The sequence below is a fragment of the Lissotriton vulgaris genome, chromosome 12, assembly GCF_964263255.1.
Source record: "Lissotriton vulgaris chromosome 12, aLisVul1.2, whole genome shotgun sequence".
NCBI lineage: Eukaryota > Metazoa > Chordata > Amphibia > Caudata > Salamandridae > Lissotriton > Lissotriton vulgaris.
Genome location: NC_141700.1, coordinates 756,385,429 through 756,412,828, shown reverse-complemented (window position 1 = coordinate 756,412,828; position 27,400 = coordinate 756,385,429). Strand labels below are relative to the sequence as shown.

The 27,400-nt window shown below is 45.7% G+C and overlaps 1 protein-coding gene across 1 annotated transcript in view; it reads right to left on the bottom strand.

Moving 5' to 3' along the window:
* Nucleotides 1-27,400, bottom strand: part of WRAP53 (WD repeat containing antisense to TP53) — a 159,645-nt gene that overhangs the window by 123,066 nt on the left and 9,179 nt on the right. Inside the window, exon 3 of the mRNA XM_086946059.1 lies at nucleotides 6,052-6,150. Within this exon, the coding sequence (XP_086802185.1) occupies nucleotides 6,052-6,150 (99 nt within the window). The remainder of the gene's footprint in view (nucleotides 1-6,051; nucleotides 6,151-27,400) is intronic.

Sequence of the window (27,400 nt, the reverse complement as noted above, 5' to 3'; positions counted from 1 at the left end):
GTATTATGATGGAAGCAATGACTGGACTAGGATTGAACGTAGGGGAAGGCCTTTTCACCCCAGACACCCCAGATTGCCCCCATTTCAGACCCCGCAGAACACCTTTTGGAATTATAATCGTTATAGCTGTCTTGATGGGCTTGAAGGAGTTGACTGACTACCCAGTGTATATACCACTGTTCCCCCTCTACCCAACGAGATTAATTTTTTCAATAGCGGGGTTACTGTGGAATATTCCACCATGCCAATAATGGGGGGCAAAATAACTTCTGATTTACCCGATCTGATCCCCTTAACTCCTGATAAACCAACTGAAGTCCATCTTTCACCACCAGCTGAGGCTATTGCTGATAGGGGATGTACAAGTACATTGTTTTCACCCATGATTACTCCTTTAGAAGAGATATCTACCTCAAGTGATCAAGGGTATTCCATGGTGAGCTGGAATATAGCTGGGTGGCGTCAGAGAGCTTCGGCTCTTGGGTGGAGGGAACTTATTTGTGGGTTTGATATTTTATGTTTACAGGAAACATGGTCCACTATAGACTTTCACTTTGATGGTTTTGTTTCTTATAATTGTGTTGCCCAGGAATCTGTTATGGGGCGGGCAAAAGGGGGCCTGCTTGTTCTAATATCAGTAGATCTCCCGATAATTGTAAGATCATACTCTATTGTTGGCACACATTCACAAATTCTGGAACTACAAGCCAAAAAGGGTAGGAACACCCTACTGATCAATCATTACAATAATATATTTGATCCTACCAGCACCCTAGTCGTGGACGAACTGGAAGCCTTTTTGAATAAAATTTGTAATAAATCCCACACATCTTATGACATCATATGGGGAGGGGACTTTAACATCAGAACGTGCCTGCATTCTCACACCCCAGTTTATGGGTTTGATGGGGATTCGGGGGAGAATCTAGCACATTTCCAACACTCCCCATATGGGACTTCCCTTAACGGTTTCTTGTTAAAATTTGATTTAGTTATCCACCAACCAGCTCTCGATAAAATGGGCAATATTGTTCCAACTTTCAAAGGGAGGGATACTGAGTCGGTTATTGACCATCTGTTGATCTCAACCCTTTTGTGCCATCCTGTACAGTACCAATCATTAAGGACTATTGTCTGAGCGATCATAATGCCCTAACCATGTTTATTCTTATCTGGGGTCCCAGAAATACGCCTACAGGCAGGGTTGTTGATAATATTGTTCCAAGTAGGCCTAATGGAACCCGGATAAAGTGGTGTACGGAAAAATCAGAAAAACTACATAGTACAGCTGTGGTAGGTGGTTCCAGACAGATATTTCGCTGTCTGGAAATTAATGCCCCCCCTATGGGTATTATAGCGGATTTTGAGGCACTTGGCACTATTATTAATAGAATTTTTACTAACAATAAAATCAATACCAGACGGGATAAGGTTGGCTGGTTTGACCAAGCCTGTACAACAGCACTAAAAACTCTTAAGAAAGCACTGTCCAATCTCCCAAGAGACAGGGAAGTGGTCAAAACCTTGAGGTCCAATTATAATATAGAACTAAAACGCAGGAAAAACGAACTCCGGGAACAAGCCTGGGACAATTTGGATAGTGCTGCAGCTCTCCGGGACTGCAAATTGTTTTGGAGTACTATTAACGCCCCATTCCTCCAGAAAGAAGATTTCCCAGTACTTACCGCATTAGTAAGCGAAGATAGCTGGGTCCGATATTTTTCAGGAATTTTTGACCCCCCTGAGGAGTCTTATGATAAAATCTGTATGAATCCCTTGCTGACTTTGCAGCCTTTGGGAATTACCATCCGAGAAGTAGTCACGGCAATTAATTCCAGTAAAGGAGGTAAAGCCCCAGGACCCGACGGGGTCCCGATAGATCTCTACAAACATGATCTGGCCCTCTGGAGTCCTTTATTGACCCAGGTCTTTAATGCTGCCACTGATTATTCCACCCCGGCAACCTGGAGTGAATCCGTTATTATTCCGATTTATAAGAAGGGAGATAGAGGAGAGGCCAAAAACTACCGCCCCATCTCCCTTTTAGATTCCTCCCTTAAAATTATGAGCCGCGTACTACTGCTACGCCTGGAGGAGTGGGCGACCGATAATAATATCCTGGCACAATCCCAATATGGCTTTAGAAAGGGTTTGGGGACCATTGACCAGTGTATCAACCTCAACCTTTTAATAGGTAAATATACTAAGGTTAAATCTGGCTCCTTATTCCTTTGTTTTGCGGACCTCTCCAGTGCCTTCGACCTGGTGAATCATTCCCTGCTGTGGACAACCCTTCTTGATATGGGAGCACCCTCAGCTATTATCCATTTCTTAGCTAGGTTATATTCCAATCTTTCCACACAGATTCGATATGGACCAGCAGGAGAGTGTACGAGAAAGATTATGGTAAAATCAGGCATTAGGCAGGGGTGCGTATTGGCCCCCCTGCTTTTTTCCCTTTTTATTAATTCCATGGAACAAGAATTAAAACAGGTCCAGGCATATGCACCACAAGCAGGAGGCCTACCTATTCCAGTGTTGTTATACGCGGACGACACTGTTTTATTATCTAGAACCCCAATCGGCCTCCAGCGGCTAATGAACTGTTTTTATGATTTTATTCAGGGTAAGAAACTCAAAATCAACAACTCTAAAACATTCATAATGGTTTGTGGCAAAACGGTGAAGCACCTTAAGTCTTTCTATTTTAAAGATAACAGAATTGAGGTCGTAGATAACTTCTGTTATCTGGGCATTACTTTTAATAGTCGGGGCTCATGGACACCAGAACAAACTAACATAAAAGCCAGGATGGGGAAGGCTTCGCTAGGTGTCTTCCGTTTTGCCAATAAACTGGGCAGCCGACGGATCCCAGCAATGTTAAATATTTACAGACACAGATGTTCATCAATAGCGCTTTATGGTTCAGGGGTATGGGGGCATTGGTCTAACAGAGACCTGCAAATTCTAGAAAATCTGTTTCTGAAACGGTTACTTTGTTTACCATCATCGGCATCTAACTACCTGGTCCACGAGGAACTAAGGATGGACCATATAGCCGATTTAATCGAATTGAGACCTCTCCTGGTATGGAGGTCCATTTGGCTGAAGGACGAAACAAGTTTCACAAAGAGCATTATCAAAGATTGTTTGCTTTTGGATAATTTCAAAAATATACCATGGATAAAGTATGTGACCACTACCTATAAAGAACTTTTTGATTTGGATGTACGTAATGAACCCGATATTGTAACTACTTTATCCAAAAAGGAGGTGAAAGAAGAATTTTTGAGGGTAAAATTCGATAAACGGAAAGCAGATACAAGTAATTACTCAACCCATGCTTTCTATTCCTCCAATGCAAACGAGGGTCCTGGTTTGCCTACCTATCTTAAAATCATCTACAGGCAATCTCACCAATTTGTTCTATCCAGATTTAGACTAGGTATTGTCCACAATCTTGTGGCCTTTCCAAAGATGAAAAATTATCCAACATCTGCTTGTCCATGTGATGGATTAACCAAACAAAGTACCCTGCATTTTATGTTAATCTGCCCCCTTTATAAATCCCTACGTATTGTTTATCTGAAACCATTATTTAAAAAATATTCTGTGTCTTCTACATCAAATGCCATGAAATTGTTATTTTCGCTTGCTAGCCCGGACCTGTGTTTTTTTATCGCAACCTTTATTCTGAAATCTGTTGCTGCAAGAAAAAGTATGTTTTTTTAGCTATTATTTCGTTTTTTATTGGTTGACTTCTGTGTGCCGTGAAAACAACCCATGATGATTTGTACTTTCCCTGTGTAATGTTACATGTTTGATTTTATTTGTGCACTTTTATGACGTTTTCTTAAACTGTCGAATAAAGTTTATAAACTGAACTGACTAGGCCTGCCAGACCAAGCAGTTTTCACAATCAGATTTGAAGATCTGACAATGCAAGAGTTTGTGACTTTTGTATACTAAATCCAGACAATCTGTTAGAGAAGCAGGTGGTAGGCTGACAGCGAAATCAAAATATTAAGATGCAACTAACAAGTAACTAACCCTGCTTCCAGTCATACCAGCAGTGTCAAGAAATGTGCCAAATTCTCTACAAACCAATCTGCCTATGTAGGCCGAATATGTACAGCTCAGGAACTGAATGTTACAAAAGTTCAGTTGTGTTAGTAATTTTGCTTTAAAAAACAAAACAAAACCAAAAAAAATGTGTGTCCTCTGAGTTACAAATTCAAAACGAGCACTTCGTCAATCCAAAAGGAAATGGAGAACCAACTACTCTTTAGATAAAAAAGAGAGCTATTTGATCCAATTGAAAGAGTATACAAAATCAATTTCCTCAGCTAAGGCAGTTTACTTCTCTTCCAAAATTATGAGCTCCACTAATAGGTCCAAAGAAATGTTTGCCATTGTGAACGAACTATCTAATCCTGATAGAGTTACATTAGAATCTACTCCCAGCCAAGCCTTTTGTAACTCCCTCAACTCATTCTTAATCGATAAAATTGTAATAATAAAAGCCAGTATCCCTGCTGCTCGGCTCCTGAGGGCTCACCCTCAATGCTGGTAAATCTCTGCCATCTTGAAGAGTTCTCAGCAATTGACTGCCAGACTTTTTTGGACCTTCTGACTACAGTAAAGTCGGGTTAAGTAATTTTTTGAGGAACGTACTCAGTCAGTGCGCCTCTCTCAGTTTTCGGCACCTAAAATGGCAACAACATGTGGATTACCGCAGGGTTCCTCACTGTCCCCTCATCTATTTCATCTCTACCTTCCTCCTTTACTTCACTCCCTGAATACTAGGAAGGTATGCACATATAACTATGCAGATGATCTACAATTGGCGTTTTCAACCAACAACTCCCCTGATTCAATATCTGAATTCCAGGCAACGATGTTACACATCTGTGACTGTATGAATAACAACCTGTTAAAATCAAAACCAGACAAAACAGAAGTGATTCTGGTAGGTGGTCCCTTGAACCCCTGGAACACACAGTTTCGGCCAAGTGAACTAGGCTCCCCACCTAACCCCTCCTCCTCAGCTAAAAGACTGGGAGTGATCATTAACAGTGAACTCACTATGAAATCTCAGATAGGACCAGTGACCTCCACTTGTTTCTTCCAGCTGAGGAAGATATTGAAGATTAGGAGATTACTCACTCGAGATGCCCTAATCCAGGTGGTCCTAGCCATGGTGATATCACACCTGGACTATGCCAACTTTCTAGACTTTGGCATTCCGCTCTATCTCATCAAAAGACTGAAGATGATTCAGAGCCAGGCAGCAAGGTTGATACCCCAACAACGCAGATGGGAACATATATCCCCCACTATGAAAGAGCTACATTGGCTTCCCATCCCGCAAAGATGTGTGTTTTAGTTGGCGGCCTCATTTTTAAAACCTTGCATGGTGCTAGCCCAACATTTTTATCCAGACTTGTCCAGAAATACCAACCTGCACATAGCTTACGCGTTGCCCATAAGAACCTTCTAATCATTCCTTGCTACAAACGGAAACAAATAGGTGGGTGCAGGTTTGCAGTACTGGCCCCCAGTTTCTGGAACACTCTCCTTTTAGATGTAAGAACTTGCACTGAATTTGTTAGATTCTGCAGACTTCTTAAGACCTGGCTATTCACCCAAGCTTATAATTAGACTCTATTGACAAGTAACACATGAGGCCCCAGCAAAATAATTCTTAAGTCCAGCGCCAAGAAACCACTTGGTGTACGAGCGCTTTATAAGAAATTTTAACATAACGTAACATAACATAACATAAAAAAACACAGAAAATGTGCTGAAGAAGCTCTATTGCCTTCTCACCATGAGGAACAAGCAATGCATGTGAGGGTAAGAAGCTTCAGCAGCAATAAGAGATGAACATCACATGCAGCTGGCAAACTGGATTGGTGTGTGAGGGAGAGAGGATTAAACAGAGCCAAGCGATGTGCAAAAACAGGGGGCATATGACAAAGACATCTGTATAGATAGCTGCACACATGGTCCTGCTGCTCTGTAGGACTGCTGCTCTGTAGCAGGTCTTACCATTTACATCCGCGTAGATAGTTTTCTGTCATCTTGCAATAATCGTGCCATGCTCCAGTCAGCATTGTTGGGTTCTGGGTGAAATCATACTCTGCTCCACTGCAAAGGGGGTGGAAAAGACAAATGTTGAAATAGTGTTCCCCTCCCTCCCTACACCTTCACCAGAACATACACCTTTATTGCAAGGTATCTTATCACCAACTGCTCCATATCTTGTTCTTAAAGGCTGCTGCAACGCGGACTACAGCAGGCATGCCAAGGCAAGTCCATCTGCACCCTGACCACCCAGTTGCAAGGCCCCTGTCTTGCCAGCCACCTACTACAGACTGAGGCACTGCCAACCAAAGCCATGATTGCAATAAGCCTGAAGGTGGGTTCTCCTGTCCACTGTGCTACTTGTCCTGTGCCCCACTGCCCCAACCCGCACTCTTCAATCTCCGTCCCCACCAAACTCTGCAAACAAAAACAAACCAAGCCAGACACCACCAGGAACACCACACTCTCCCCCCTCAACTGCCTACTTCTCAACACCAGTACGCTAAACAGGGCACAGAGGTCTGGGATCCCCCTCAAGATGCCTCTCCGAACTTACTAATTCTCACCAAAACGTGGCTTAACCCAACATCCACTCCAGAAATTGCAGTGGCCACCATGCTCCAGATACAAAATCTCAAGGCAGAACCAACAAATCCAGGGGTGGACTCGCTATCATCTATCAAGAGAATATTAACTGTTTCATAACCTCAGAAAACACCAGCGACTGCTTAGAACACATAGGCTTCATATTCAGCACCAACATCCTAGGAGAGGCCTTACACCCCTCCCCTCTGCCCAGAACAAAATCCAATTTTAGCGCCACACTTGCGGGCCATCTGGCATTTGCATCCTACGCCTTCATTCTACTCCATGAACTCAACTTTCAAAAGAGGACCAGAACGACACCAACACCAATCTCCTGGAAGCTCTGAGCATACTAGGACTCACTAAATGAGGGGACAACCTCATCATCGCAACCAGACAGCTCCTCAACCCCATCTTTACCAACTTCCCACACATTCCATTGAACAAGCCCACCCCGCTCACGGCATAGACCCCTCAATGGGAGAAGCTGGCTTGGTATTTGATGCACACTTATGTAAGTCAGCACCCTGCACCAATCCAGACAACGATTATGGTTATTTTAGTGGTCTTAGACAACCTTAGAAAGCTCTCTTGGTGGTAGCAGTGGAGAGCAGCCTATAGACTTAGTCTAGAAGGAGTGTAAAGCAGCTTGTTTTACCTGAACATAATCTTATTGGTATAGATCAAGTGAAAAAGAAACAGTGTATTTATAAAAATATGTATTTATTACAAGACACTCACTAACACATACTGATATCTCTTAGCTGGAGATATACACAATGCACACAATACTTTTCAATAGAAACAGGTAAGTATCACAAATACACAGTGGTCGCCAGGGGGAGACCAAAACAAATACTAAAATAGTGGTCTGCAAACCATAACTCGTGTAAAGACTATACCCAGAAGACGTAGAAGTTCCGGGGACCTAAGGAACCATCTGAGGTAAGTAACCAAGAACCCTACAGAGGCTGTGTGCAGAGTGGGAACACAACCGTGGCCTTAATACAAGTCAATAGGTAAGTTGTAGTTTCAATTTTAAAGAAGGAGGACCCTCCCCAGTGGACCCTATAGAAACCTCGTGGAAGACAGGTTGGAGAGCCACCCCACCCGTGGATACCCTAGGAACCAGGATACCTCCACCAGGGAAGCTGGGTGCATAGGTATGAAGTGGCGTCAGACACAGCCGTCAAACTCATTGGGAGACTTCAGGAAGATGCCACTGCTGGAGAATGTGAAAGTGTCCGGTGGAACCCAAGAGAGGATTCAGGATGAGAAGTACCTGCAAGCAGAAGGGACAGAGGCTATGCCACTCAGGAGTGATCAGGAGGCACAGAAGACTAATGCCTACCGATGTTGAGTGTTGCAGGAGAGAAGACGGTGAACTTGGAGCTGCAGCTGCGAGGACCAGGCGACGTTGTGAAAGACCAGGAGCCGTTCAAGAGCTGTCCCACGTCAGATTTCAACGGTTGGGGGTCGATGTCCAACAAGAACAACACAAGCCCTGGCAAGCGAAGAAGGTGCAGTGTCGGGAGCAGCAAGGACCAGGTGACTCACCACAAGCAGGGGAGTCAGGGCAGGCCACTAGCAGTCAAGGGAGCCTGCAGAAATCAAAGAAGACCCTCAAGAGGATCCACAGGCCGGAGGTACTAGAGTCGCAAGAGAACCTAGAGCAACTCACCAAAGATGCAGGCCCACGATGCAAGTGTTGCTGTGAGGACGAAGATCTTGGTCACTGGAGATGCTTGAGGTTGGGGCTACTTGGAGTCCGAACATCTTTGAGGAAGGAAGCCAACAAGCCTTTGCAACAGCAAGTCGACACGGTGGACAGAGGTTCGGTTCCTACAGCTCCGATGAGGGATACTGGCCTCAAACTTGGTGAGAGGACAGGGTTGGCCTAAAGATCTGTGAAGAATCACCACCTGTGTTGCTGAGTCTTTCGAAGTCTGTGGGAGCTAAGATCAGCATAAAGGTCAGCTTTGTTGCGGTGCCTGCAGATGCAGGGAAGTGACTCCTTCACTTCCAAAGGGAGATTCCTTCAGGTCTCTTGGATGTCCACAGGCCTTGGAAGGTTCCTGTATGGAGCACAGGCACGGATGTTGCAACAGAGGAGCAGGGCGACGAGACCAGGATCAGCAGGAGTCTTCCCAGTTGAGGTCTTGATGCCCAGAGTGAAGTCCAGCGAAGTCCAGAGTGCCCAGACAGTCGAAGTAGAAGTGGAGTCTTGAAATTAATCTTGTCCCACGACGAACCTAGGGACCCACCTACAAGTAAGCCCTTAACCCGTTGGACGCTCATGACGAGCTCAGCTCATCATGAGGCACAGTGGAGCTGTGCTCATGACGATCTGAGCTCGTCATAACCGCTGCGGAACGCACACGCGGGGATAAATCCCCTCCTGTGCGGGCATTCCATTGAGTGGGCGGAGTCGTGACAAGCTCAGCTCGCCATGAGCACAGCTCCACTGTGCAGCGTGACGAGCTGAGCTCGTCACGAGCAATGCGGCGCCCACGGGGGAATTAGCCCCGCGGCACACCACGGGGGAATTAGCCCCGCGGTAATGGGGTTAAGTACCCTAAGGAAAGGGTTGCGATGATTCAGGGTTCCCTCCCAGGGGAGGGGTTGGATAGTGGAGAGGATACTCCCATGTCCTTTTTTCAGTTTCGCACCAGAGTGGGAGCCAACTGCTCACTGAGCTGGTTTGAACTGTACTATGCAAGGAGGGCACAAAATGTGCCCTTCAAGCAGACTGAGTGGTGCCGGCAAGCGCTCCTACCCGGCCCCAATACACTAAACCGTGTTTGGGAGGTTGTCACACCTCCCTGTGACAGGATACCCATTGTTCTGCCTTCTCCTGCTCAAGCTTGGCTCAGCAGCAGGAGGGCACAATGGTGTCTCTGGTCGGCGGCAGTCATGTTGTGCAGTCCGGGTCTAGAAGACTGGTGCCTGGAGTACTGGGGCCTCCCGGAGGAGCTTTACAGTGCAAGGAATCAAACCTCCCACATCGTAGGATTCCGACATGTTTGATAAAAAACATGACAGGGTGTGTTACAGCCTGTTTAGAGATGGTCATCGCGTAATGACGCATGGCCACTCTATGTATCGTAATGGCTGATGCACTTACGACCCAGGAAAATGGACTCTGAAGGTTGTAAATGTGTTTTGCTCATGCAGGGGCACCCTCACACTTAGAACCGAGCACCCTGCCTTCAGGATTGAAAGGCCTGCTTTAGGGGTGACATAGGTTTTAGAGGCAGTGACCTCAGATATAGGAAAACCTATATCTGTCTTAAGTGGCGCTAGCACCAGTTTAAACAGGCTGCAATGGCAGGCTGTAGTTACAGTTTGAGTGCGCCCACATGGGTGGCATAATGCATGCTTCAGCCCATGTAAGACCCCTGTTGTACCTATGCCCTTAGTACTATATACTATGGACTGATAAGGGAATACCTGTGTCCAATATGGAATATACCTAAGTACTTACCACACCAATTTAGGGGAGAAAGCAGAGATACTGGGGCCCTGATTAGCAGGATCCTGGTTAGACTAGTCAGAAACAGCATAGCACCAGGCACAAAAGTGGGGGTAACCATAAAAACAGATCCTACATTCCTACACCACTCCTTGTCAGATTTGGCCTGCACATGCGCAACCAGCTCAGAACCATTCACACCCAGAGCTCCTGGTGCAACTGGAGCCAGATCCCCAGAGACAGTCAATAGCCCGACCCACAAAGATTACCTCACACATAGATCACCTTCAGTGCGGACTACCAACACCACCACCCTCCCCATAACTACCTCTACATCTCAACCCAAGCTAAAAGCAAACTAGTACACAGAAGACGCCCCGACTCACCAAGCGCCACTGAAAACAGATGGTACGATGGTGGTGTCACAGCAATAACAACAGATCAGCCTTTCAGATCTGCATCCATTGACTCAAAGCCACCAAGTGCTATAAAATATGAGGTGGTTGGATTAAATATTATGAGTTGGATATACAGGATCAAAAGAATGCAGTGTTGTCACACTAGAAATAAAGACCCACACAGTTGGATTTACGATGCTTGTCAGTTTGTTATCGATTCTTTCAATACCTTCATGACATTATTGAGGCTGGGTGGAGATACCAGTTGTATTGATGCCCTTCCAAACTGCTTTCTTATATGCAAAGGACAATTGTGAGTCCCTGCTGTTAGGACTTTCAAAAACCAAATAAAAATATTTAAGAAAAAAAACAAACACAGCAAGTGCCTTGCCCTCACTGAACAGATCCAAAACAGCTCCAACACCGTGAAAGAAGTCTTTGCCAAAGAGAAGGGATTCATGACCCCCTGCTGGCAGCTCCACAACATTGCCCCTTCACAGGAACTCTGTACCCAACCCGCTAACATTTGTTACTAATAAAATAAAATCCATTAACAACTTACCCCGCCCACAAACGGGACCTCTCCAACCTCGAATTCTTCCAATCCAACAGCAAGAACATTCTAAATAACACCCTAACCTGCTGGCCAGGCCTTAACATATGGAAACCACCTGTACCAAGTGCACCATACACTCGGGAGCTAGCATCGTACTTGACCCATCTGTATTGCAAGAATAACTATTTTCAACACCTCTTTCTCCACCGCCACCCTCTCGAACTTTTGAAAATACGCCACCATCCTACCACTCCTACAAAAGCCCTTGGCGCAACCCATGACATCAGCTAACTACAGAGATATTTCACGCCCAACTTCTACCCAGCCAAAGTACTTGAGAAGCTCATCAACACCAGACTGGCCAACTATGTAAATGCCAACTCCACGTCTGATGCCAACACCCTTATAACAAATTCAACAATATGTTGGAAAGCTATGTTAACACCTACATCCCAATTACAACATGCAAGGCAAAGCTTTCAGCACTCTAGGAACTTGCTGTCAATAATGTGTAAGTCTTCAGAAAGGAAAGAAAATGGAAGGAAATAATTTCTCCCAAAGACATTTTTATACGGACGTCCCTCCACTCAGCATACAGCTCATCATATTGGCCAAAGTAAAGTACCATACCAAACCCACCAACAGAAGTACAACACTGTTCAGGGCAATCAAGTACTGCATCAACACCCTGCCAGACCCACCTATTCCTTCCTCCAAAGAAAAGTGCAATGCCATCATCCTTTTCTTCAGTGATAAAACGAACACAAAAGCCAACAGCACATCGATGCTAAGCCTGCTTCATCTCTCACACCCAAACTTTCCCATAGAATCCCTCAGTGGTCAGTCTTCAAACTTCTATCTTTCCCAGATCCTTGGCAACTACCATTCCATCACTCACCTACCATTCATCTGCAAGATCATTGAAAATGCAGGCTATGTTCAACTCCAAGGTCACATCAATGTTAACCATCTATTCATGACTACCAGCCTGGCTTCAGATCACTCAGGAGCACAGAGATCGCCATCTTACACATCGCAGATGATAAATACCCTCTTCACCATAGATTACCCCAGTCTCCTGATATTGTTGGACCTTTCAGATGCCTTAGACACAGTTCCACCCTACCCTCATATGCACCCTCAAATTGTGAATGGGATTCACCAGAAATCTTTCAATGGTTCTCCTCCTTCCTTTACAACCAACACCAGTTTGTTCACATGTTCACCTCAAGGTCACAAAAGATCACCATCACCTGTAGAGTCCCCCAGGGCTCCTGTCATCTTCAACATTTACATGAAGCCGCTTGTTCTCTACTCACAGGTAACAGTATCAAGATTCATCAATAGGCCAATGATACTCTACTTGAAAGTCCCATGTGCTTCAGACATCCAAAGCCGCAAACACTGCTTACACAATATCCAGACCTGGATGTCCAGCGCCTACCTGAAGCTCAATCTAACTAAGACTACATTCCTATTGTTTGCTACACACAACAAGCAAGACACACTACAAACCTAGTTCAATTGCATGAACGGAGTCAGCATGTATTAAAGGTTCACGAAGAGGTGTAACATCACAAACTGTGCACCTCAAAGGGAGTTCAAAGGGGATGCTTGTAATGAAAGATGCCAACAAATTGCAGTCTGTACGCTTCCAAACAAATAAGTGTGATCCTTTATTGGGATGCTGGGGATGACTGCTTAAGGGCTACGTTCCACTGTTCTGCTCACTGGTAGAGTGAAGGAAGGCACAGAACACTTCCTGTTGGAGAAAGCTGTGGACCTCCGCACAACTTAGTTTATGCCACTCCAGTGGGGACCACTGTGATGTGTGATACTGAGCAAACGTTGGCCCTCTGAAACACATTTACAGCACTCCTACAAAGTCTTCCGAGTTGTCTTATCTTCAGAAATAGCTGAACCTTCTCAGATCACAACGCTCTCAAAGGGCCGCTGGCTTGATTATCTTGGGCAGTGGCATGACAAGGCTCAGAGTTGGCTAATGCTGGTAAAGGACTAGAGCACCTGCCTGGGATTATTCCCAGTCTTCTGCAGAATGGGTCTCAGCTTCTGACCGAGCCCAGTACTGCATGACTAGTGGGGGAACTGTAACCAATGGCATGGTGCTGTTTGTAGATGGCCACCTCTGGATGCACCTTCCCCTACAGAAAGGGCTGTTTGGGCACGGTCCTCTGTCCCTGCTTGCAGCTATGTAACATCTCTGCGCTATCTCCAGGCCAACCAGCAGTTGGGCTCAAACGTTGATAGGGATCATTGCGTCATTGCATTTTAATGAGTGACCATATTGGGGGGAGGGAAACCCCCTCAAAAACCAAAAGGACAGCGGTACAAGCTCCAGCACACCTACGTTTGCACATGGGGGACATGTTAGGTGAGGGATCAAACTTGTGAGTCAGTAGGAGTGAAATACAAGCACTTTCAGTGGAAGCAAAGTGTCTGTTGAAACAAATGTTGTACTCAAGGAAGTTAACATGTGGACTCAGCTATAGCCCCTTTATCAGTGGCATGAATGGAGAAAAAAAATGGACTCCAGCATGTCTAAATGCAATAGGTGAAGGTGCCCTAGAAACAGCCAATTGGCACCTCTTCCATGTTCATCATTTTCTACTCACTGTAATTTGTATGTTCATTTGGAGTCTCAATTGCTGTAACAGCAAATTCACATAAAGAACTTCTGTCCAGAAGTAGCTCAACCAACGTACTCTTGGTTTACCAGATATTGCAAAGGTCACAGACAACTCTTAGAATAAACACCTACAACTTTTGAAGATTAGTTGTATTTCCTAATAAGGTTGCAGTTTCTGCACCACATAGTCTGGAAATAGTGACAGATTTACAAGGAGGTTTGGGAGTGCTAAGGGGTTGTTCTTTACATGTATATAAGGTTTAGGGTTGTACACATGACAGGGGCGTTAATGCTGCCTATACAACAAAGACACTCTCATTTAACCTGATCCTGATACGTTGAACCTCTGAGAGGCTTTGCTTCATTTTGGAGATTGTGTCTAATGTGTGGCACATTATCATAAGGTGCCGACTGATAGTCCAGGGAGACCTTTGCGACAGTTGAACTCACTCCACAATCAATGTAATGGATTCAGATCCTGCACATATTAAACACGGAGAATACAGATGTCTCACGAGGGACCAGGATTGATAAATTGTGCTTATTAAAGCTCTTTTACTGTTGAACGCGGTATTGACAACTACTGCGCTGTCAAACCAAACCTAACAAAGTATGCATGGTAGGAAAAAGGATATAGTCCTAACAGGGTTGTCCCAAAAATAGAACAATACATTTACTATCATCTTCCATTTCAAAACAGCACTCTGAAGTGAAGAGATATCATAGGCAACAAATGTGGTTTCATAAGAGACATGTCTAAAAGGTGGAAATGATTTTATTTTTTCCGCAAATATTACAGTTATGTTTCAGATACACGTTGTGTTCAGATCTATAAATGAGAATAAGGAGGTTGGCCAATGGTAGCAATGAATAATTAATCGAATTACAACTTACTGTCACAGTGGAGTGCCTAGAAGTTAAATGTCAAAAAGAAAAAGAAATTCACTTCAATTAACAACTGAATGATATAACTTGTGAAGAGACTGTCCAATACCGTGTGGAAATGTGAAAGTCTACAGAAATTGATTACATTAATGCATGGAAAAAGGTCAAATCTACAAGGGAAACGTAAAAGAAATGGATATTAATATTCCCCCTATAATTGCAGTTAGGTTCATTCCATGCTGAAATGTACAGTGCAAATGCACAACATTCATCCCCGCTGACACTCAGCTGAGTGTTACAATGAATTAGTACCTCAGTCACTGCAAGACTGTACTGAATATTGCAATGATGACTAGCACCCTTCGCAGCCATCATTCCTTCTTCCTTTCTGATGCCTTTGAAGCTCAACTTGCTTGGAAATTCAAGCAGGGACCCAAAAATATAAAGAAAACTTCAAACGTATGAAAAGCTGGCAGAAAATGAAAAAACAATCCGCATTTATTCGTAAGAAAACACAGATTTGGACTGTCCCTGCTCGGGTCATAGTACCCACAGAGGACAAGTAAAAAGAACATTTCTACAGAAATTGACACGACTTTGGAATGTTAAACGAGGAATCGGGTTTCATTTTTTAAATTATTTCTTAGGTTCACTTGTGTTGTTATGTTAAGTGATTTTTCTACAGCACATAACCCCCAGATGGATTTCATGGTGCTAAATGACTGAGGACATAGTAACTCCCCAGCTCATGTTTGGATTTCAGTTTACAAGATTTTAAGCGGGTCTTGATAAATGCAGGCGTGGTATTTTAATAAAAGATCTGTATTCTGGCACATGTCAAGTTTGGTTTAGAGAACACCATCTCTAATATGCAGCAGCGAAACAGATTCAGTTTTGAAATCTGAATGTTATTTTTTTGCACAACCTGTTTCAGGGAAGAACGCTATTTTATCAATTCTTAGACATTTGATTAATACCCGAATGAAAAGAGGTTTGTTGGCATCTATTTTCGCATTTTCTAGCAATCAGCATCATGGTTCCATGAGATTTAAAGGGGGATATTCTACTCCCCTCATATAAGCATGGAACCCTGATCTACGAAGAAAGCCATGGTACCTATGCCTTATAAAATGACTCCATCTAGAGATCTAGTGAATTTAGACCAATTTCTCATCTCCGGTTAGGAGCAAAGGTGGCAGAAAAGTCTGAGACCTCCTACCCATTCAATTTCCTGGATTCTCATAGAGTAGGATTTCAAGCTCTTAGTGGAAAGGGATATGTAGTGTTCACTTGTTTTGGATTATCTTTTCATTTTGCCAATTCGTCCAGTTTTGCAGAGTTGGTCCTTTTAGGCATCTTGCCAGCCTTCAAACCTGTTGAGCACTCAACAGTAGCTGAGCTGTAGGCCCCAACAGAGATAAAGGGGAAAATGTTAACTTGGTTGCATTCTTTTTTGATCCACTACTCTAGACTTGTGTCTTGAAGAATTAGGTTATCACTTATGGTGTACTTAAGGACTCCTTCCTGTCACTGATTAGGTTAAATGTCAGGACTGTGGGACCTTGGCCTGGCATCTCGCTTGATGACATCACTAGATTGGTGCATTATGGATAATTTGGCCTTAGTTTCAGGGAGTGCCAGCTGTCAAGATGATAAGCGATGATTTACTTAGGTTAAACACTGATAAAACCAACGTTATAATTATCGCTGGCAGAAAAAAAACTCTGTACGAGTTAGCCTGGCCCTTGTTAACTGTGTGATTTTCAATCCATGGTGGTATCTGCAAGACACCTCTAATTCAAACCTGACAGACCTTTGGATACACAGGTTAACTCAGCAAGGTTTAAGGTACACTTTTGAAAGTGGTTTCCTTTTGTTATCCTCACCAATGCCTTCCACCCTTGCATGCATGGATGGATTATAGCAATGTCATATATTTGGGTATCCCGAATGGGCAAGTGAAGAAACTACAAGTGATGCAGAATTTTGCTGGTGAGTGGCCTTAGGAAATCTGCCCCTTGAGAAGCTCCCTGTAGGTCTCACTGGCTCTTGTTGTTGCAGAGCATTCATTTTAAATCACTATGCATTGTGCATTCTAAAATAACGGTCCTGCCTTCTTCTTTAAGAAACGCAGACCTTCAAGTACCAGCTAATGCTAGGTCCTTCCTCTGATCTTTCGATGCCCATTCCCCAATTCAAACACCTAAGTCACTCTTTAAACGTATTGGCCCCTTAAGAAGTGGCTGTTCTCCCCACAGTCCATCCATATGGCCTGCTGAAAAATCATCAGTTCACTTCTGTTTGCATGATGATTTACAGTCCTCGGTTACACATACATTGCCGAGAAGCATATGGGTGCATGTGTGCGTAAATAATGCAATAAGATTGGAAGGTTAACTCTGAAGCATTTTCCACAAAACGCCCACTCAAAAACTACCTTAGTAGGTAGGCAACTTTAAGTCACCTGGAAGTTTGTTTCATTTTTGTAGGTTGCTACTCCTGGCTAGAACTACGTAAACTGAGTAACAGATTTAAAGAGGAGTATTAACAAACTCCTCCCTTGCCAAATGACTGCAATACCAGAATTATTCACTGTTCTGCAAAGATATTTTACATTTCACCGAAAACGTATATTCAGTGTTGATACATAGACATTTTCTATTATTTTGAAGCAGTATTGTTTGAGTTAACTTTAAGAAGTTTAATGTTTTCATAAATTGGGACAGAGGAAAAGACAATCGGGCAACTAATTAGTATAATATAACAAGCATTTGCAATGCAATAGGTCTCACATTTGTGAGAGTTTGAGCTATTTTTTATTGTAAATAACATTGCCTTTTATATATGTTTTGGTTTTTGAAACATAAATAAAAGCCATTGTCATTTACAATGCCAATAGGTCAAACTTGCGTAAATGCGAGACCTATTGCATTGCAAATGCTTGTTTAAAGAAGCTCTGTAGAACAGCCTGTGTTTTTTTGCAGATTGGGCCCTCTTGCTGCTTTTGCCTGCATGTACTGCAAGAAACCCTGCGGCGCTTCCCTTGTTCATGCAATTTTTCAACAAAAGCTTCTTGCTGCAAAGGGCTGCTTTCTTTCAGTCTGCTTGCCCCATTGAGATCATCAAATAAAATGAGGCACACTTTAAACAATGATGAGAGGGACTGATTACAACCTAACATTAGCTTCCTTAAGGCAGGTGCCCTGACTCTACCGGGGAAGCCCATGTCAATGGGTGCGCACAAGGAGAGGCTTGATCTTTGGCAAGGTTGTCTGTGGTCAGAGCACTGACAGCGGAGATATTTGCTAAATTAAAATGTCACATTTAAGTATACAAGGCACCACATAACGTTCACAATGCTTTAAATGTCCCAGTAAAGTTGAGCAGTTTTAATCAGTAACGAAAGCAATATGTTAAGGCATTAAACATTGACAGAGTCCTGCATGGAAATTATTTCACTGGGATGCACCCACCTGGCAGAACAGAAGCACAGAAACCTCCAGGGCAATCCAAGTGTAACAATGGATCTGTAGGGGGAGAGCGGGGAGGGCGGGGGGTTTAGGGGAGTGTGACGGGGTGGCGGATTCAGATCCACCTGGCTTACCTCTTTCACCTCTCTTTAAACAGCATACTGGAACTTGGCGAGAGAGTGGAGAACCCTACGATACGGATCCGGAGGACGCTGGCGATTCCTGCTACTTTAATTGGGCGGAGTTGGACAATGAACACGTCACCAGTTACGCCCCCTCAGCTCAGGTAAAGGCCGCCCAGGTACTCTCACAGGTGTGTGTTACACCCGGAGGCGAAGGTGGAGTACGTGGCGGACAACGAAGAAGTGAAGCTGACGAGTGGACTTCGGAGGAGCAGAGCCAGGAGCAAGGAAGGCCAGCGGAACAGGTTCGGAAGCCGGAGGAACTTCGACCGCAGGAAGGAAAGGTCAAGAAAGAAGAAAGCGAAGGGATTGCCGACAGGGGAGAGACGAAGGAAGAAAACGACAAGCCAGGAGGCCAACAGGAAGGCGCTTCGCCCAGCCACACTTCATCGAGGGAAGTGTGGCTACCAGAGGTACGATCACGGCTTTCAGGCTGGGCGGGATTTAAGTGGGTTAAACCACGAAAGTAAAGTCGTCACTCACACCCTATGCACTACCCTCCCCTCACTACCCGGCACTATAGGATATAGACGGAGAATTGTGCACGTGTGAGTCCTCACCCCCCTCCCCGTGTAATGGTCCGAAACCAGTAAACTAAAACGCTGTTCTCTTTCCTCCCTGCACGGCAGAGACGTCCCGACATCGTGGAGGTGAACGCCTGGACCACCAGTCCCAGAATCCACCGGGACGTTCGACGAACAGCTGTGGAGAAACGCCACCAAAGACTCTCAGACGAGGCCGAGTCAGCACTGCCTTATTACCGGAAACCAGTACACAGAAAACGTACTTTTAAGTTAATAAAACCAGCCTTACCCAGAGTACCGGTGTCTCTAAAGTCTATTAGACGGGGGTGTAGCCCCACCCACAAACCCAGTCAGCGTACAGAGTAACCCCGAGGCGCCACAAGTGGTGGAGAATGCGGGCACGCCAATAGCCATCTGGGAACCAAAGATGGAAGAACTTCTTCAACGGTTAGTGAAGGGTCAAGAGCAATTGGGCTGGGCTGTAGAACAGCAGATAGCTACCGCGCAGGCCGACAGTGACGCTCTTAGAGACAGTGTGGTAAAAACCCTCGGGGAAATCCAACCGATAAGGATCGACACAACAGGTACACCAGTAAGGGAAGTAAGACAAACCAATCCCACCCCATCTGGAATATCTCTACAGAAGTACGTGGCAGGAGAAGACCCAGATGCCTTCCTAATCAATTTCGAAAGAGTTGCGCTAGCTTGCGGTTGGCCGTTGGAAAAATGGCCGTTTTTCCTTGCGCCACTGTTAACGGGGGAAGCGCAGGCCGCATATCAAGTGGCCAATGGAAATGGACAGACACCGTATGCCTAGATAAAGACTATTATCCTAGACCACCTGGGGCTGGATGCCGAAGCATACCGTGTCCGCTTCCGAAAGGAGAGAGGGACTCCAGGCGAAAACCCAAAGACACTATTTTTCCGCTTGAAGGCGGCTGCTGACAAGTGGCTGACTCCATCTCAGAGTACAAAGGAAGCTATAATGGACAAAATTTACTTAGAGCAGTATCTCGAGGCTCTGCCGTTTGGGACCCAACGTTGGTTACGGCAACATTCAAATCTGACCACCGCGCAAGCCATGGAGATGGCTTCCACATATGCACGTGCTCAGCCGAAACTACACTCTATGGAACGGAAAAAAACGTAAAACCTCCTGTTCGAATAGATCGGAAACCAAGACCGCCTCCCGGGATCCCCATTCCCAGACCTCTGAACCCGGATGTCTCCCCGTCGAGAGGCCCTCAATGCTTTGATTGTGGCACATGGGGCCACATCACTAGATTTTGCCCGAAGAAGAGAATGCAGGAGGAACCCATGGAGATCGGCTATTTGCCTTGAGCCGTTATGTTTTCAGCAGAACTCGGAGGCGCTTATCACGTGAGTGTTCAAGTGAATGGAAAAACGGTTAAAGCTCTGTTAGATTCGGGGTGTAAACAGTCCGTGATGCAAGGCCGGTTTGTGTGTGAATCTCAGATTGTGCCAGAGACCCTAGTTAACATTAAGTGTGTGCACGGGGATGTGAAGAGTTACCGGGTTGCCTATGTTCCTTTAGAGTTAGAGGGAGGGCGACAGGTCGTAGTGAAGGTTGGAATAATGAACAATCTACCAGAAGAGCTCCTGCTTGGAACTGATAACCCCCACTTCCTAGATCTCTTTTCAGAAAGGCTGAAAAATAAGACTGTGGACTCAAAACCGGTGCTTATAAGCCCTGATCCCTGGGAGGGGGAATCGAAGTTTTCAGTTTGCACAAGCCAATGACAGTACCCTGTTTAACGCCTGGGAACAGGCCCATGCAGAGCAAGATAACCCAAACCCCAGGTATCCTACATTCCTTATCCAGGATGAGTTGTTATATCGACAGGCGAAAGAAAACGAACCCAAGCAGCTCCTTGTCCCAGTGTGTTTTAGAGAGCAGATCATGTTCTACGCTCATACCCATCTCCTCGCAGGGCATACAGGCAGCGAGAAAACCACCCAAAACATTCCAAGGAATTTCTATTGGCCAGGAGTTTATCACGACATCAAGACACACTGCCAAACCTGTGATGTGTGTCAACGCAAGAACATACAAAAACCCCCGGCCATCCCGTTACAACCACTACCCATAATTGGGACGCCATTCGAGAGGGTGGCAAGGACCTCATAGGTCCTCTCCCACGAACAGGCAGAGGTAACCAATATGCCCTCGTCATTGTAGATTACGCCACCAGATACCCAGAAGCTTTTCCCTTAAAATCACCAACCTCCAAGAACATTGCTGAGAAGTTCCTCGAACTGTTTTCACGCGTTGGTTTCCCGAAGGAGATATTAACGGACCAAGGAACCCCCTTCATGTCCCGGGTTATGAAAGAAGTCTGTCAGATGTTGAACCTACATCAAATCAAGACATCAATATACCACCCTCAGACAGATGGGCTTGTGGAACGATATAATGGGACCTTGAAGAGTATACTAAAGAAAATGCTCACTGCCAACCAAAAAGACTGGGACCGCTTACTTCCACTGGCACTTTATGTTATCAGGGGTCAAACCCAAAGCAGCCTTGGATGTTCCTCGTTTGAGATGCTATATGGAAGACAGCCTAGGAGTTTGTTAGACATGACAAAGGAGTATTGGGAGGCCGAACCTACTGGAGAAACGAAAACCCTGCTCGAATATAGCCAGACTCTTAAAAACCAAATTGGAAAGATTCGAGAGCTCGCTTTTGCAGAACTAGAGAAGAGTCAATCCAAACAAAAGAGTCACTACGACAAGGGGAAGAAATGGAGAAAGCTCGAACTTAACGACTGGGCCCTAGTCTTGCTACCCTCCACCACGAAGCGGTTTCAAGCGGAGTGGCAAGGGCCCTATCAGGTCATCGAAACCATCGGCAAAACAACATACCGGCTACGGCTAACTAATAGGAGGAGTCAGGTCTTTCACATCAATGTCCTGAAGAAGTGGCTCGGAGCCCCTCCTCTCATAGCCTTCACAGAGTAAGAGAACCGGAAAGAAAACACAGTGTCCCAGCTGGTCATTAACGAAGAGTTATACCAGGAGCAGCGAGAGGGATTACAGGGAGTTCTCAGCAGATGTGCAGACATATTTTCAGACCTCCCGGGATCCACGACTCTGGCTGAACACAGAATCGAAACCCCTAAAGGGACCATTGTGAAACAACGACCGTATAGGATACCAGCCGCCAAAAGAGAAGCCATAAGCAAGGAGGTGAAGGAGATGCTCCGCTTAGGAGTCATATGTCCGTCAAGAAGCGACTGGTCCTCGCCGATCGTGATGGTGCCCAAACCAGACGGAAGTAGCAGATTCTGCATGGACTTCCGGGCCCTCAATGCAGTTTCAACATTTGATGCCTACCCCATTCCCAGGATAGACGAACTGATCGAGAAGTTGGGAGAGGCCAGATTCATCACTACCCTTTGACGCGCCGAAGAGGCGCCAAAGAGAAGCCAGTCTGTGCCAGTCCGTGACGGGACGGGGCTAGGGGCTTAGTCTCAGGTTGGTTACCCCTGTACTTATAAGTGTTCATCGAATGCTTAATATTACATATTCGGCTGCCGCACTTCACCATGTACATACATCTTTGCTCGGTGATTCTGTGTGCTACAAGGGTCAGTTCCTGGAAGGGCCCTTTTCCTGTAAGAAGTGTCATTTTCAGAGCATGGATGCTTCGCCTCGGATGGAGGTATCTGCTGTGCCTGTCCCCCCGGTTCTTACTAATATAGGTTCCCGCAATAAATGTCTACTGTGTAATGTCAGATCACTGCCTAAACATCACATGCAGATCTGGGATCTCATCTCAGAGGCACAACCTGACTTATGTTTCTTCACCGAAACTTGACTAAAGCCCCACACTGCACCTACCATTACTTTGGGAATACCGGAGGGATATAAAATTATCTGCCAGGATAGACCCATAAAAAAGGGAGGTGGCTTAGCCATTGTGCACAAGGATAGCATTATGGTCTCCATTCTTGAGCAATATTGCTCTGCAAAGATTGAGATGTTGGTTTTTAAAATCTGTACCTCGCCAAAATGCTTTGTGAATGGTGCTCTGATCTATCGGCCTCCCGGACCCATGAACAATTTTTCCAATATGTTATTGGAATTATTGGCCCCCCATGTTAATGGAGATAAAGACTTCTTACTATTGGGTGATTTTAATATACATGCAGAGTTAAAGGAGGAAAAAGAAACCCAGGATTTTTTAAATGCTCTTTTTTCATTGGGATTCCTGCTCCGTAATACAGGACCTACCCATAGGGCCGGACATACTCTGGACCTCATCTTGTCCAGGTTTCCTGGAATTGAGTGCTCTGCCCCTATCGTAAATGTATGGACTGACCATTTTACGTTAGAATTCTCTATTCCTGAGATAGGACCTATTCCTAAAAGATCCACTCAGATTCCTATTAAACGGAGACAATGGCACAAGATAACTAACGAATCTCTGAGGGATGCCTTCTCTATTCAAGATCATGTCACAACGAACGATATCGATGTGGCGCTAGAAAATTATGAAAAGGCAGTAACCATTGCCATTGAGCATATAGCTCCAATGAAAACCTTTAAGACCCGCCCGACGAAAAATCAGGAGGTGTGGTTCTCAGAGGATTTAAGGTCCATGAAACGGAGGACTAGGAAACTAGAGAAAATCTGGCGTACATCCCATTTGGAGTCAGATAAAGGGGAGTATCAGACAGCGCTAAAATCATATCATAAAGCTATCCGCACTGCCCGTAAACAACATATCTCCTCACAATTAGAGGCGGTAGGAAATGCGCCAAGGACACTCTACCAGATACTGAACTCCTTCCTGAAGCCGGCAGCATGTGAGAGTGTTGACACTTCATCTCAACAACTTTGTGACGATACTGCCAGCTTCCTCACGAATAAGATTGATACCATCTATGAAAAGATTCATGTCTCCATAGCATCCATTGGACATGTTATCTTTCCCACTGTGGTCCCAGCGAGTAAAAAGGTCCTCGCCCCCACCTTCACTAATTTTCCTAACATCACTGTGGATGAAGTGGAGGGACTCATTACAACTATAAAAAGTGGGAGTCCCATGGATCAGCTTCCACCGAGAGTGATGATCTCAGTGAGGAGCATATTGGCACCAGAAATCCAAAGTTTGGTCAACCTCTCTTTGGACACAGGCTGTGTCCCTTTAGAGTGGAAGAGAGCCCAAGTGCGACCCATCCGCAAGAATACCGCTTCTGCGTGGGCTGACATGACCAATTTGAGACCCATTTCCCTCTTACCATTCTTGGGAAAGCTCATAGAAAAGTATGTCAACAAGCACTTGTCTAATCACCTGGAACACACTGGTGCACTAGATCCATCTCAGTCGGGCTTTAGACCAAAATACAGCACGGAAACAGCATTGCTGTCAATTACCGATGATCTACGCATGCTCCAGGACAAAGGAACATCAGCTGTCCTGGTGCTGCTAGATCTATCGGCAGCTTTTGATACCATCTCTCATGAAATTTTGGTTGAGCGCCTGACTGCGACTGGACTAGGGGGCATGGCACTGGCTTGGCTAAAGAGCTTTCTTCTGGATCGAACCCAATGTGTCACCATGGGAGACTTTCGATCCAAGGAGACCAGGATTACTAAGGGGGTGCCACAGGGCTCTTGTTTGAGCCCTACATTATTCAACATCTATGTGGCCCCCCTGGCGAATATCCTGAGAGCCTTTGGCTTTTGCCCAGTGTCATATGCTGACGATACTCAGCTGCTCTTTCCCTTTGACCATCTAACTCCAGAGGTATTACACTCTTTCTCTGAGGGGATGAGAGCAGTTTCCCAATGGATGTCTTTGAACAAGTTGCAGTGCAACGTTTCAAAGACAGAGGTTATGCTCTTTGGTGAGGCTAAAATCTGCTGGGCGCCTGACTGGTGGCCTCTAGACCTAGGCCCAGTCCCTGAGCCTAAGCAGATAGTCAAGAACCTAGGGGTCCGTCTGGAACAAGAACTCAGCCTGAAGCAGCATGTTACCAACATTGTGGGGTCCTGTTTTCGAACTATAGGACTACTACGCAGAGTTTTTCCTCTGCTTCCAGACACTATTAGAAAGACCCTGGTCCAGGCGCTGGTTATCAGTCGTCTCGACTATTGTAATGGCCTCTTGTTGTCAGCTAATGAGGAGGATCTGGACAGGCTGCAGGTTGTGCAGAACACTGCAGCTAGGCTGGTGGTAAATGCTCCTCCCAGAACACCATCAAAACCTCTTCTTGCCAGGCTTCATTGGCTCTCCATCCGGCAGAGTCACCTTTAAGATCTGTTGTACGGTACATAAAGGTCTTCATGGTTTGGGACCCTCTTATCTCGCAGACAAGTTTGTGCCGTATGTCCCTTCCCGTGCTCTACGGTCCAGTGATCAATTGCTTCTTATGATTCCTAGGATCAAGCGGGCAAGGCAAGGGGGTAAGGCTCTGTCGGTAAGGGGACCGAAGATTTGGAATGGCCTCCCCCTCCAGCTTAGGCAGCTTGAAAATCATCTGGCCTTCAGGAAAAAGCTGAAGACGTTTCTGTTTCAGGTCTAGCTTTACAAGTCTCAGAATTGGATTACAGTCATGTAACTTGTTCTCCGGTAGGTTTGGCAGTCATAAAGCGCGGAGATACTCCCCTGGGAGTCTATTCAAGCGCTCTATAAACACGCAAAATAAAAATAAAATAAATCTCACCAAGGTGTACTGGCAGGTGCCATTACGTGAGGAAGATTGCAAGAAAACCGCATTCTCAACCCCTGACGGTTTATTTGAATTTACTGTACTTACGTTCGGGTTGCATGGGGCCCCAGCGACCTTCCAGAGGTTGATGAATGAAGTCTTACGAGAACACCAGGCATACAGTTCCGCTTACTTGGACGACATCATCATCTTTAGTCCAGACTGGGAGACTCACTTACGACACTTAGAGACCATCCTGCTACAACTTTCCAAAGCGGGCCTACACATCAACTCCAAGAAGTCAAGGATCGCGTTCCAGAAGGTGAAATACCTGGGATATGTGTTGGGACGCGGACTCATTGAACCTCAAGATGAAAAAGTTCGTGCCATAGCAGACACCCCTTTTCCCACCAATGTCCGTGCGATGAGGGCTTTTCTAGGACTAGTGGGATATTATCGGAGATTTATTCCTTCTTTCTCCGACATTGCAGCCCCTCTTACCGATACCCTGAAAAAGCAAACCTCAAAGACTGACTTTTTGTATCCCACACCGGAGATGAGGACTGCATTTACGACTCTCAAAAAGGCGATTACTTCCCGTCCAGTGTTGACATCCCCTGACTTCGCTAAACCATTCATTCTCCACACAGACGCCTCCAACTTCGGGATTGGGGCTGTGTTGTCACAGTTGACAGACGAGGGACTTGAGCACCCCATTCTATACATTAGTAGAAAACTGTTTCCCAGGGAGGTGAAGTATCCCACGATCGAGAAAGAGTGTTTGGCGATCAAATGGGCAGTGGATAAACTGAGGTATTACCTGGAGGGTCACACTTTTCAGTTGTACACCGATCATGCCCCCCTCCAGTGGATGAGTCGCAATGCCTCCAATAATCCAAGAGTCATGAGGTGGTTCTTATCGTTACAACCCTTCTCTTTCAAAGTGCTCCACCGTAAGGGTAAAGACAATGCCAATGCCGATTTTCTCTCCAGATTTCCTCTCCCCGATCGGGAGAATCCTAGGGGGGAGGTGTGTGACGGGGTGGCGGATTCAGATCCACCTGGCTTACCTCTTTCACCTCTCTTTAAACAGCATACTGGAACTTGGCGAGAGAGTGGAGAACCCTACGATACGGATCCGGAGGACGCTGGCGATTCCTGCTACTTTAATTGGGCGGAGTTGGACAATGAACACGTCACCAGTTACGCCCCCTCAGCTCAGGTAAAGGCCGCCCAGGTACTCTCACAGGTGTGTGTTACACCCGGAGGCGAAGGTGGAGTACGTGACGGACAACGAAGAAGTGAAGCTGACGAGTGGACTTCGGAGGAGCAGAGCCAGGAGCAAGGAAGGCCAGCGGAACAGGTTCGGAAGCCGGAGGAACTTCGACCGCAGGAAGGAAAGGTCAAGAAAGAAGAAAGCGAAGGGATTGCCGACAGGGGAGAGACGAAGGAAGAAAACGACAAGCCAGGAGGCCAACAGGAAGGCGCTTCGCCCAGCCACACTTCATCGAGGGAAGTGTGGCTACCAGAGGTACGATCACGGCTTTCAGGCTGGGAGGGATTTAAGTGGGTTAAACCACGAAAGTAAAATAGTCACTCACACCCTATGCACTACCCTCCCCTCACTACCCGGCACTATAGGATATAGACGGAGAATTGTGCACGTGTGAGTCCTCACCCCCTTCCCCGTGTAATGGTCCGAAACCAGTAAACTAAAACGCTGTTCTCTTTCCTCCCTGCACGGCGGAGACGTCCCGACATCGTGGAGGTGAACGCCTGGACCACCAGTCCCAGAATCCACCGGGACGTTCGACGAACAGCTGTGGAGAAACGCCACCAAAGACTCTCAGACGAGGCCGAGTCAGCACTGCCCTATTACCGGAAACCAGTACACAGAAAACTTACTTTTAAGTT